We start from the raw sequence: 13,018 nt of genomic DNA on the forward strand, positions 1-13,018 counted from the left end.
GGGCATTCTGAGACAGTGTGGCAACTGTCTAATGTACACAGACAACCCTCTCCTCTTATCTCCTAACACTCATACCTGTGAGAGATGCACTTATATCACCAAACTGGAAGCAGCGCATGCTCCAACCAAGACCGGACTAGCTGGTCAAGAGGAGAAGGTCAACACCTGCAGCTCACTACATAGAACACACAGCCCTCCAAAACACCAACCGTCACAACCCACACATAGAAACACAAACCATACACCCTCCTTCGCGGAGGCTCTCAATAACAATTTACCAAAACAACAGAGACCTCTGAGGCAGAAATGCACTCAACCACCACAACACAACACCAACCTCAGAACACATAACTCACCACCACAGTGTGCCCCTCAACCCAAGCCCTTAAGGCAAAACACTTTGCCCAATATACTAATCACAGAAGACTCAATTGTGAGGCACACTGATGTCCCACTCACTAGGTTGAACAAGGAGAGGTGACAGTCAGTTGTCTATCAGGTACCAGGATCCGCATAGCACATGCACTCGGGTCACTCCACAACAAGTACAAATATGACTCAGTCATTGTCCATGTGGGTGTGAATGACCTGAGCCGTACCACCCTGGACTACATGAAAAGAGATGTGATGGAACTCTCGAATTATGTGGCCCAGGCAGGTATGACCCTAGTCCTGAGCAGTATTCAACCATCATCCAGAATGATACCACAGTATGAGCAGAACATGATTGACTTCAAAAATTGGCTAAGTTTCTGGTGTCTTACAAAGGGCATCCTGTATCTGTCTGCCTGGGACAACATGATCAATACACCTTGATGCTTTGCCAAAGACGGCCTGCATCTGTCACCCATGGGATTCTGGGTACTGGCTAAGGCTCTTGCCACCCATATAGTGCCTTTTTAGGCAGTGTTCCAAAGACCAAAATTCCACTGTAACAACAACAAACAAATGTAATCTGACGGTCATGGTGCTCAATGCTAGATGTCTAAATCTCAAGATGCACTCACTCAAAGCTCTTGTCAAAATGGAGAATGTTGACATCTGTGCTGTAATGGAGACCTAGTTTAAAGAGACAGAAAGCACCCCTGCGCTCCCAGGCTACAACTCATTCCATACCTTTTGGCCCCAGAATACGGCTGGAATCTGCAAAGGCGGCGGTGTCTCCATATTCTTAAAGGATACACACACCTCTAGACTGGTAGACCAGCATGATGCATCCAAGATACTTCAGGTACAACTAACACTGGGTAAGATGGCAATACAAGTCATAGCCTGCTGCAGAACCCCAAACATGTCCGTAGACTCTCACTCCAAGTTCCTAAGCACTCTGGAATCTTTAAAAGGTCCAACCCAATACTCTCATACTGGGTGACTTCAACTACCCTTCCATCAACTGGGAAAACTATTCAAGTACCAATGTACGGGCCCAACGCTTTCTGGAATTTATCAATTCCAATGCCCTGGACCAGCTCATTCTGACCCCCAGTAGAGGAAGAAACTTGCTCGACCTGATTATCACCAACATGGGAGACTGCTGCTCCACACTTGTAGTCGGTTCCTCCCTGGCTAAATCTGACCAAAAACTGATCACCATGGAAATCTCCATCTCACCTACACCCCCCCCCCCACTAAGGTGACCACCCTGAAAAACTTCTCTAAAGCCGACTTTGGGCTACTAAAAACAGAGGTGGCAAACTTCTCGGCACCCATGCCAGTGGTAAATAGCTGCATGTCTGCAGAATCATACACCAATGCACTGTACAAGCTGTACACAAATGCATGGACCTTGCCATACCGAATAGAACTAAGATGCTCTCCTCCAAAAAAGGAAGCCAATCTGGTGGTCCCCAGCCATCAATAAATTCTGCAACAGAAGAAAGAAACTGTTGCAGAAAAAAATGAAGTCACAAGACGGGAAAACCTCCCTTATCAGTCTCAACAAAAAGCTGAGAGCCCTCCTCTAAAGCCAGCTATGAAGGAAGAATTGCAGCTTACACCAAAAACAACCACAAAGCCTTCTATAGCTATATCAAAAACCTCAAAAGCAATACCCAGATTTGCTCTGAGTTATTGCACAATGGCACCTCCTATACTGAGCCAACAGATATAGCCAACATACTGGCCGACAGATTCAGTTCCAACTTTACCCCTCTCCCCCCACCAATGGCTATATCACAATACTAGAAGAAAGCCTGGTACCCACTATTTCTGTGACACAGGTAAAAGCTGCATTGTCCAAAGCCAAAAATACAGCATCCATGGGACCTGATAATATCCCTGGCTGCATCCTACATGAACTACAAAATGAACTGGCAGCACATCTGTGTGCCTTGTTCAATCATAGCCTTACCTCAGGCTATGTCCCTAATAAATGGAGCACTGCTACGATCATCTCACTCCATAAAGGGGGAGCAACTACAGACCCTGGGAACTATTGCCCCATTAGACTGACGAGTCTGGTAAGCAAAGCTATGGTGCACATCATCATGGACCTGCTCAACAAAAATATAGACAATCTCTAAACTCTTGACCCCACACAGTTTGGCTTTGTCAAGGGGAGATCCTTTCTGTTGAACCTGGTTGACTTCTTTGAGGCAGTCACCAAGGCTGTTGATGAATGTAAGGCAGTGCATACAGCCTACCTTCACCTGACCAAGGCCTTTGATACTATCCCCCACTCAGGTATGATTGATAAACTCACCAAACTAGGCATCAATCCTTACATCACTAAGTGGGTTGCAAATTGGCTCGCCGACAGGACCCACAGAGTGAAAGTTGCGGATTTCAAGTCAGACTGTCAACCAGTCATGAGTGGAGTCCCATAGGGCTCGGTCCTGGGCCCTCTCCTGTTTGGTATCTACTTCTCAGAAGTCCAGGCCAACACAGTAGGACTCTGGCTGACCAAGTTCACTGATGACTGCAAGCTAGGAGTCATTATCAACTCCCCAAGTGATGCAGACATCCTACAAAAGGACCTCTCTGAGACCAATGACTGGTGTTGAACCATGGTCTGAAGCTTAATGCCAAAAAATGCGTTATCATCCCCTTTAGAAAAAACTCAGTTCCCACGAATTACCACATTGATGTGAGCCCACTGAACAATGAAGAGGCCATAAGAGATCTAGGCACCCAGGTCAACAGCCACCTCAAGTTTGACCACCACATTGCCACTGTGGTCAGAAAGTCCTTCTATGTGGCACATCTTATAATCGAAGGTTTCGCATCCAGGAAGAAAGAGGTCATCATCCCTCTCTACTCATCCCTCATTAGACCAATCATCGAATATTACGTCCTGTTTGGCATGTACCTGACCAGACACCTACAACAGCTGAAGAGGCCATAAATGTACCTCACAAAAAGAATCCTGGGCCTTAAACACATGTCCTACATGGACAGACTCAAGCAACTTCAGCTGTTCTCCGTCTCTTATTGTCTACTTAGAGGTGATCTCTGCTTGACTTACAAAAGCCATGTCCGACTCAGCCCTACTTGAAATGTTACACCTAAAGAAATCCCAATCCCCCCATGCCACATGCTCCAGAGATCACAACTTCATTACCACAATTAACAGAACATGCTGGAGGGAAAGGTACATCTCCCCAAGACTTCCCATACTCTGGAATAAGCTTCCTATTCATGTCAAGCAGAGCACCTCGCTGGCCCTCTTCAAGAGAAATCTTAACGAGTGGATGGGTAACAGAAAGTTCACTCCAGGGATCATTCCAGTTGCCCTACTGGATAGGGGCACTGTGAACTAACATCAGGTGGCACTATGCCTGGGCATTTTTTTGGGCTAGGCTTCTAAAGGCTCCAGGGCCATTAGCCTAGTGCACACCTATGAACCTATAAACAGTAATGCCCATAGTGACATAAAATTCAATGCAAACATTTTGGTTAATAAATTAAGCTGTAATTTCACTCCACCTATTACAGCCTTGGTCTTCCCATACTAATTCTTGCCAAACCACTCTCAACAATATTGGCAAAGTCTCAACTGTTCATCTGCAAACCAAAACAATAACACTTCTGTGGGTCCAGATAATATACCAGGGCTGCTTACTTGCAAGTTTAAGGAATCATCCAATAAAACATCTTCTAAACAATGTAACTCCTCAAAACATGTATCTAAAGAATGAAGTAATGCCAGAGTAATCTCTCCAAAGCTGACCCAAGTAACTATAGGCCCATCAGTCTCACTAGCCTTATATGTAAAGGTTTAAATACACATATAGTACAACTAATCAGTAAGAACATACAAGATTAACTCCATACTAAAACCACCCCTAGAACCCCAGTAACCAATCACGATTAACTCCCTCAATTCAGACCCCTCCTAAACAAAATTGCAAAGTACCAAACACTCTTTCAACATTCTCGCACCAACACACTAGCAATCCCTCACCTTCATCTGTGATCAGTATACTACCACAATTGTTGTTGTTTGTTTTTCGGCTTTTCATGGTTAGGGGTAACCACAGCGGAATTCCGGTCCGCTAATAATTGGCAGTTGGTTTTTATGGTGTCGAGTTGCCAGCCCGACACCCAACCTTCAACAAAGGCACGCCCATTCAACGCATGTCTTTTGAACACCCACTCGACCGCGAGGAGGACATGCAGACTCCATACAGAAGGCCCTCCCAACCCAAGCCGAGAATCGAATGGGAGAACCTCTTGCTGTGAGGCAACAACGTTACCGCTGCACCACCGTGGAAGTAGTGTACTACCACAATAAACTAACTAATTAACTAACTAATCTAATTAAATAAGATCTGCTTACTTTAGGCCTTTCACAGTTTTTATCAAGGGTAGATCTTTTCTTCTTAATCTTGTCAGATTTTTTGAAAAATTCACCAAAATCATAGATTAAGGACTTGCAATCCACTGTACTTATCTGGACTTATTCAAAGTAGTTGCTACCAAGCAAATCCTACTAATCTTCAACCCCTTTGAAGTTCACCCATCATTAATCTGTTTTATGAGGAACTTCTTCCCAACTAAAAACTGAGGAACTCCCATAGACCCCTCAGAAAAAATCAACCATGGTTCCCCTTGAATGTCTGAGATGGACACCTGCATAGCCCCTTCAGATGTGCTGCCAGATGGACCCTCACTGGCCTCTGATAGGTCATGGCAGAGAAGTCCAACAACACATCCAGGTGAGCCTCTGGGTTTATAATGACCTCAGGACAAACATTAGGCATAGGCTGGATGGTGGAAGATTCCAGTCTTACGTTTTTCACCTCCTTTTTTCCTAACTGCTCACCCTTGTAGGATGAGACTCCTTCCATTGTATCTTTAGTGAGAAGTTTAAGACACTGGTTCACAAGATATAAGGAAAGGGAAGAAAGTCTACTTGTGAAGGGTTTTCGGAATGAACGCCTGACAAACAGAACAAGACGTATGGTCACGAGAAGCTCCTAGACAAAAAATACACTTTGTGGTAGCCTTTATGGGTAATTTGTCTCCCCCACTGGCATTTATCTTTCCTGGATGACATTAAACCCAAGGAACACCAAAAAAGTAAGTAAAAATAAAATCCCCAAGGAGGCACTTATCTGCAGCTGCAATAGAAGTCAGCAAACAAGCGTAGGTAATCACTAGAGAACAAAAATGCATTCAACTGGCAGAAAATGGATGCAGGTAAACAGACTGATGGTAAAAAGATACTTTCAAACAGGTGCCAAATAAGTTCTGATTATGGTAGGCCCGAACGTCACCTTTATGCCGTATGCTATGCAAGGAGCATTTGGGTGACATTCGGCATACCTTTTAAAAGCAGCAAGTAGTCTTTGGTAGACTGGCTCAAAATTTGGGCTTCCACTGCGGGGAATCCCCATCTGTTGAGAATATTGCAGCAGTGAAAGCAAGGACATCTACTGTTATGGTGAGATTTTACACAACTGTACTTTCTTAAGACAAGGGTACTGATTCTTAGGAATTTACTCTCAATAATAGTATTTGCACTGCTGTTTATAACTAATTATTCTCTGGGGCATTCATGAATGCTTCTCTGAAAATTTTCTGTACATTCATTTTGTTTTTCTTTATTAACAATCTCTCTCTTTTTGCTGCATTTAATTATCTCTCTCTATATCCCTCAGTTTTCTTTAGTTGATCTTTGGTGGACCTGGAACAATATACCATCTTATCTAGGATCATTTTGGCTCAGCCTGCAAATTTCTCAGCATTCTACAAGTGCTACTTGACTATATTATTTGTGTTCTTAGCTTTGGATTCATACAATATCTAGCTAGTAACCTAAGCCCAGTGTAATAAACATCTGTAGACCTTTTTTTCCTCTCTGTTGTCTTTCTGAACTTAAAACACTTCACATCTGTATGGTATTTGGCTCAGTGTCTGTTTAGTTTATCTAACATATCTTGGACTATCTTGGACTTCGTCAGCAGATCCTAATATGACTTCACATTGTCAGCTGATCCTAAAATGGCTTCACATTGTCAGTTGATCCTAATATGGCTTCACATAAATCACATATTTGCTCTCCTGTCATGTGTGACAGTTAAGCAGCTAATATATTATCTGTTGTTCTGCATTTGTATAGTTCTAGAATCTGGTTATCCAGTTCTTCTAATGCGAACAGACATAGTATGTCTCAGTCTTTTGTGAATATTTATAGGTTAGGAATCTCTATAGACTTACATCTCATTTCTTAAGAGATTAAACTTTATACTTTTCTTAATTTCTGCTATTTATGATTTACACTACAATGTACATTTTCCTTAATGATAAACATTATGAAATGTTGTTGTGAAAGCCAACTTTGGAGTTTCCTTTTGACTGTATACTTCAGTTTCAGCCTTTTTTTATATCTGCAAAAAATATAAGTGCAACCATATCAAATAAAGTTTATTTGTTAGTCTGAACTTGTTTCTAATGAAAAAAATAATTTGCTACATCACCAGCTTCCTTATAGTCACAAGGACATACCTGGAGTCTGCATAAATCACTATAATTCATTACATTTGGCTGAGTAAGATAGATCCAGGGATATAGGCAGCCGATAACAGTATAGTCTATAGTGCATTCACTTGTGGTATTGCACAGAATGGTTGTACTTTTGCAGACATAGAAATAAATTGTATATAGCAGGACAGATTCAACAGCACTAAGTATACTTTGAGTAGGCAACACTTAGTTATAGACACCTCTCATTACAAACCATTCAATAAGTAACAGATCTTTTTGGATTATTTTCTTTTATACAGGAATTCAGGTTCCTGTATCTAACAGCAGAATCACTTACTAGCCAATAGTAAATAACTGCATCATGTGGGTTATATGTAATTCATGAACCTGTACATCCTGGATTGCTTTCCTTATTAATCCGAGATTACTAGCTATCTCCAGCTCACAATCACTCATGAACCAGCAATGCATTTCTATGGAGGTGATAGACTCCCACAGCCATTGAAAGTGCTCCCTGATTCAGTAGCCATACATGGGTGCTTCATCAGTAGAACTCTTCCAGAATATAGGATCTCGCATAACCTTCTATGCTTTTCCTTAACATTTTTTAAAGTATTGTTGGTTGGTGATAGATATTTATATGGTAAAGAGCTAGTACAAAATAATATATTGTTGATGTGCCTAACACATGATTATACCAGAAAATGCATGCTGTACAATATACCATTGCTTGCTTTGGCTGGAGTGCAAATGAAAAACTACTCATAACTGCAGAATGCTATCTGGCTCTCTAACTCCATTCACTTGAAGGGCCTCTTTTGAGCCCTTGACAAAAATGGCAGTGATATGCAAATAAGGGAAGATAGAAGGTTAATGGATAGTGAAAGGCCCTCCCTCAAAAGCTAAAAATGTTTCAGGGACACACAAATTACTTCTTTTCTAAGCCCAGGTCCTTTCATTAGAGTATATTCCTTAGCCCAGGCTCCTGGAATCACTAGGTATAAAAATACAATTGTTTGACTATGCTTGCTTGCTTGGTAAGTAAACCTTCTGCAGTATAAAGATTGCTGTTGATTAACATGACATGAACTCCCATCAATTTCCTTAAACAAGCATTCCCTTAATAGATAAATAAGGACTGCTTACACATCGCACAAGAGTGAAAGGCTGATAAATGATTTATAATTTCAACCCTCAGACTTTAGAATGACAACAATGAATATAGATAATGCCCTTATTGTATGTGTATATGAATGGAATCCATACTGCACCCTTCTTTATTAAAAAGCAGTAACAACTGTCAGCAGGTAAAGAACTTTGATAAATGAAGTGACCTTAGCTTCATCATGTTAAGATGTCTTTATTTGTGAAGCAGAAATATATATATATATATATATATATATATATATATATGTATATAAAACAGTGAGCATCATAGAGACAAGTGTTATCTTTCCCAGATTTACTGTAGCCGTTATCATTAATCACTTATTCCACTTCAGGGTGCTGGTGACCAACACACTATGCAGGGGAACAACAAGACCAGTAGTACAGGATACATTTGGATTGTCTGCATTAGGCATACAAATACACACATACACATACCTCTCAGCTTGCGGACATTGACAATATGTATAAAGACTCTTGAAAAGTAGGTACAGCCAGCCAAAAATGTGGACATACAATTAGCATAAAATATGAATCTCTTATAACACATTGCTCCTGCCATTTGTAGAAGGATTATGGGATACTACTCAGAATCACGTGTTTAAAAAACTAAAAGTAAGTAAAACATAAGCATCTTATTGAAGACACGCTGTAAAATCTTTAGACACCTATAAATAATATTTTAAAAATCTACCTCACACAGTCATTAATTTTTGTTTCTAATGAGGGAAGTATAGCACGTTGTTCAGCTTTCTTTAAATTACTGGTGCCACTAGTATTTTGGACAAGTAATCTGGTTTCCTGTGTTCTAAACAGCTTCAAAAAGGAGTGTGTGTGTTTGTGTCCGTGTGCGTGCACGTGTGTGTGTGTGTGTGTGTGTGTGTGTGTGTGTGTGTGTGTGTGTGTGTGTGTGTGTGTGTGTGTGTGTATACGTGTACATTGAGTGAAGGAGTAAATCTTGCCTGAAAATGGGAATATTCCACTGAAATAGGTACAGTTGAGAGTTTTGGACAAACACACACACACTCACTCCAGGGACAATATGGAGAAGCCGTTCAAGATACACAGTAGGATTTTAGAGGTAGAAACTGGAATACATGGAAAAATATCAACACATATAGGATGAAATTAAGTTGTAAAACTGAAAGAAAAAAATGAAAAGATATTGCTCGACCATATACTTACTGTTTGTATAAACAGATTTCAGTCTTATTTTTGCTTCCGTTAAATCCTGTGAATATATTAAACCTCTCCATGTAAGTGATTACCATATTTTAAGGGAGTTTTCTTTCAGAAGTTTAACAATCATTAGCATATTTGGTCAGTGCATGCATGATGTGTACATTAAACAGTCTTTAATGTATGCCATGCTTTGGTCTACTGTATGGTCACTGCAGAGCAGTGCAAATGATATGTCCCTGTGATTAATGTCCTACTTCTGCTTCATACCTCTTGTCCTGTAGGAAACCACAGCAATCGTAAGGTGGATTTCCTCCAGGTACATGTCAGATGATGAGCTGATGGAGTAATAACGAGGCTGCAGCAAGGGAAGCTGGGTAAGCAGAAAAGTTGACGGGACTCTGATGGAGGGAAACTCTTGAAGAACCTCCACTACCGTAGGATTGTTGTACCATTTCCATTCTTCATACTCCTGCAAACCCTAAAGAAGAATAAAAAACAAACGGGCAGAAAATATCTAAGTAAAGGACTTCTAAAACAATGCAGTATTATTTAGAACTCATAGCTTTTCTAAATCAGTGAAGCAGTACTCATTTCAACTTATGACTGCTCATCAGGCATGCAGTATTTTGAAAAAAGTTCCCTTGTGGTATAAATTATTAAAATGCAATCCAAGAATCCTTTATTTTGCCAACTTGGTGACATCAGAACATAGTTTAACATCTACAATACACAATGGCTGAGAAAAAATAATCAGTGAACAGACAAGTGCATGATTTTATATGATCATTATTTACAGGTATGTGGGGAGTGGTTTATCAGCTATTGCAAATATTTCCTTTTTGGAATGCATAAAGGAACACTAGAAAATATTTCCTGTGGTTTTCAAGTATTTGTCCATTTTAGATGTGCATCTAAATGGACACCGAAGAGGTACTGTGCAAAACTTGTGTGGGTATTCACTGTAAAATAAAATGCCTCGGATTCAGTTCTACAATTTTGAAAGGAAGCCACCTTAAAATAATTAGTTTTATTTGTGGAAATTGTCATGAAGTTCTTTATCACATCAGTGCACATTTGTCTCTGCAGTCAGATCCCCTGCTAAGGAAAACAGAATTCATGGAAAAATAGACTGGTGCCTTAGAGTCAAACATAAAATAATGGAAATGTGAAGTGAGAAACAGATGAATAAAGTATTAAATGCTAAAATGAGGCAAAGAAAAATGTATATGCCTCCTTTAACTGAGATGTTGTGAAACTGTAAATTACTTGTTTTATTTTCCTGACTCAGTTTTCCAGTATTGTACAGGTGCAAGAAAAAGAACAATAAAAGCAGACTGCAGTGCTGGAAGGGAAGGAGATCTTTTACTCAGGTCACCACTGTAAAATCTTCATCTCAGTTGGGTTTCATGCTAACACAGCCAATGAAATAAAAACATATGTATATTTACAAGTTTAACAAAAAAAACAATTCCATTTGTAAAAAGCACTAATAAAAACCAATAATCCAGAACGATGGTGCCTGTTGGCAAAACAACACCATAACCTCCACACAGTTCATCCATGTTACAAAATCTTTATTCCATAGAACCAAATTTTGTTCCATAAAACCAAGTTAAGTACTTTCATCCCGTGTGTAACACTCTGGGACTTCTTCAGAAGTGATTACAACAGTCAGGTCACCTCCTTTATATTCATAAAATGAAATTAATTAACAATTTAATATTTAAATGTTAAAGGGACATCTGAAAAGCTGCATTAATCCATTAAACTCTAAAGCACATGAATAAAAAATTCAGTATTAATATCAACCCACCATACAAAAACAATGAATTCTTGCAGCTGACCAATAAGAAAATATAAAAACCTAAAAACTAAAACACTTAGTGAAAAAGTGAAAATGTGGATAACAGGAACATTATTAAAAAATTCCTGTTAACTGTACAGTGCTTTTCTCTTTAACACTAGTAACAGAGATATACTCATTTAATTCTGGTTCAGCTACTGCATTCAGTCTTACAATCCAATAAAATTCTCTTAAGTCAATCTGAAGTTCCCACCAACCACCTTTTGTACTATGTGGGACCACTTCCAATATACCAAATTTAAATATTGACTCTCCTTGACAAGTGAGTGTATGTCTGTTTAAGGCATTATTGGTGTTTCCTTTAGCTATAGCATACAGATGTTCGTATACTCTGGATCTAAATTTCCTCTCTGTTTTGTCAACATAAAAAAACTGGCACGTTTGACAAATGGAAATATAAATATCACTCTTTGTGTTATAATTACCTTTTTGTAAACTGACACCATGCCTACTTCCTTTTAAATATACCACATCACTGTCAAGGATGAAGGGACATTGCTTACACCGACCAGATTTGGTTGTACCTTTAATTGCCATTGATCTTGGTGAAATTATGTGTTCCATAAAGTATTTAATGTTTTCACGTTTTATATACGAAACTTGGTACCTGTCCTAAAACAATGAATATCTCCAAATTGCCCTGAAAAATGTTCCAGTTTTTCATTATAATACCCTTAAGCGTTTTATTATTCCTTCTCCAAATGGTATAACCTAGATTATGGCCTAGATTATTAATTGCCTCAAACTATTGTCTGTTTTAGTCAGTTGCTCAAGGTGAAATAGTAGGCGTATGGAAGCTAAGGGAATCAAACCCTGGGTCAGTTGAAGCAGCTTTTTAATAACTCATAGATTTAATTCTCTGTGTTAACTGCCAGATTTCTCCAGTGGAAGACTGCATGTACCAGACTCTAGCATAGTAGTCCGACTTGTGGCACAGACTACAGAACATTATTGTAGTGGTATTTTGTTCTTAACTTTTAAGTAATAATTACTTGTTAACTAGTTGGGTTGTTCCTTGTCTGTGCTGGACTTGTGATGTACAGATGCTCATTTATTTCATATCAGTGAAGTAACATTAAACAGTCAATTGAACTGCTATTCACAGATGAGACTGGATCGTCTTTTAATCCATCACATGAGCTGGACAATGATCTGGAAAAGCCGTTTGCCCTTTATAAAGCAATGAATGTGTTACTTCAGACTGTAACCACAAGATGGCAGAAGAGCTGCTTACATTACTGAGGATTGCCCAACATTTATTACTAAAGAATTATACTAGCAACCGAAATGAGAGGCCAGGTCTCTTATCAGTTATTTTCACCTTAAAAAAGACTGCCTAGCAGTATAGGGTCAAAATGCACATGCTCTGTAATTAGCACAGATTCAAATCAACATCAAAATCATCTTCCTTACCCCTTTCTCCATAACACACTTATATTTACTAGCTTGCTTCAAAGTAAATAGTTAAATCATTTTGATATTGACAATAGCCATATTTTATTATCATATGAGCTGTACTTTGCATTATAACTCCTAGGCATGTTCAGTCCTAATTTATGAAATGCACTGCCTACAGAAATTCAAAGACATCTTTTCACAGCTAATTTTAAAGAATATCTCTATAGCTCTTACATGCAATTGCATGAAATACTTGTCTCAGATGTCCCCTATGTTGTCCATCTTTATTTATGCATTGCATGTTTGATTTTTTTTTTGTTTTTGCATTTTAGCCAGTTGTCCTGTAGTAAATTGTATTTTACATTACTACTAAAGATGCTATTAAGCCATTCATAACAATGAAAAAATTTATCTAACCTTCACTACAACTGAATATTTAAACTGCTTTGTAAAGTAAAGCATGTACTGTATGTGTTGCTA

The 13,018-nt window shown here is 39.2% G+C and overlaps 1 protein-coding gene across 1 annotated transcript in view; it reads right to left on the reverse strand.

Annotated features, from left to right (window-relative positions):
• NOS1 (nitric oxide synthase 1) overlaps window positions 1-13,018 on the reverse strand; it is a 1,255,637-nt gene that overhangs the window by 152,197 nt on the left and 1,090,422 nt on the right. Inside the window, exon 22 of the mRNA XM_044068292.1 lies at window positions 9,544-9,754. Within this exon, the coding sequence (XP_043924227.1) occupies window positions 9,544-9,754 (211 nt within the window). The remainder of the gene's footprint in view (window positions 1-9,543; window positions 9,755-13,018) is intronic.

The sequence above is a fragment of the Protopterus annectens genome, chromosome 4.part0 (genome assembly GCF_019279795.1).
Source record: "Protopterus annectens isolate FY-2018-M chromosome 4.part0, PAN1.0, whole genome shotgun sequence".
Classification (NCBI taxonomy): Eukaryota; Metazoa; Chordata; order Ceratodontiformes; family Protopteridae; genus Protopterus; species Protopterus annectens.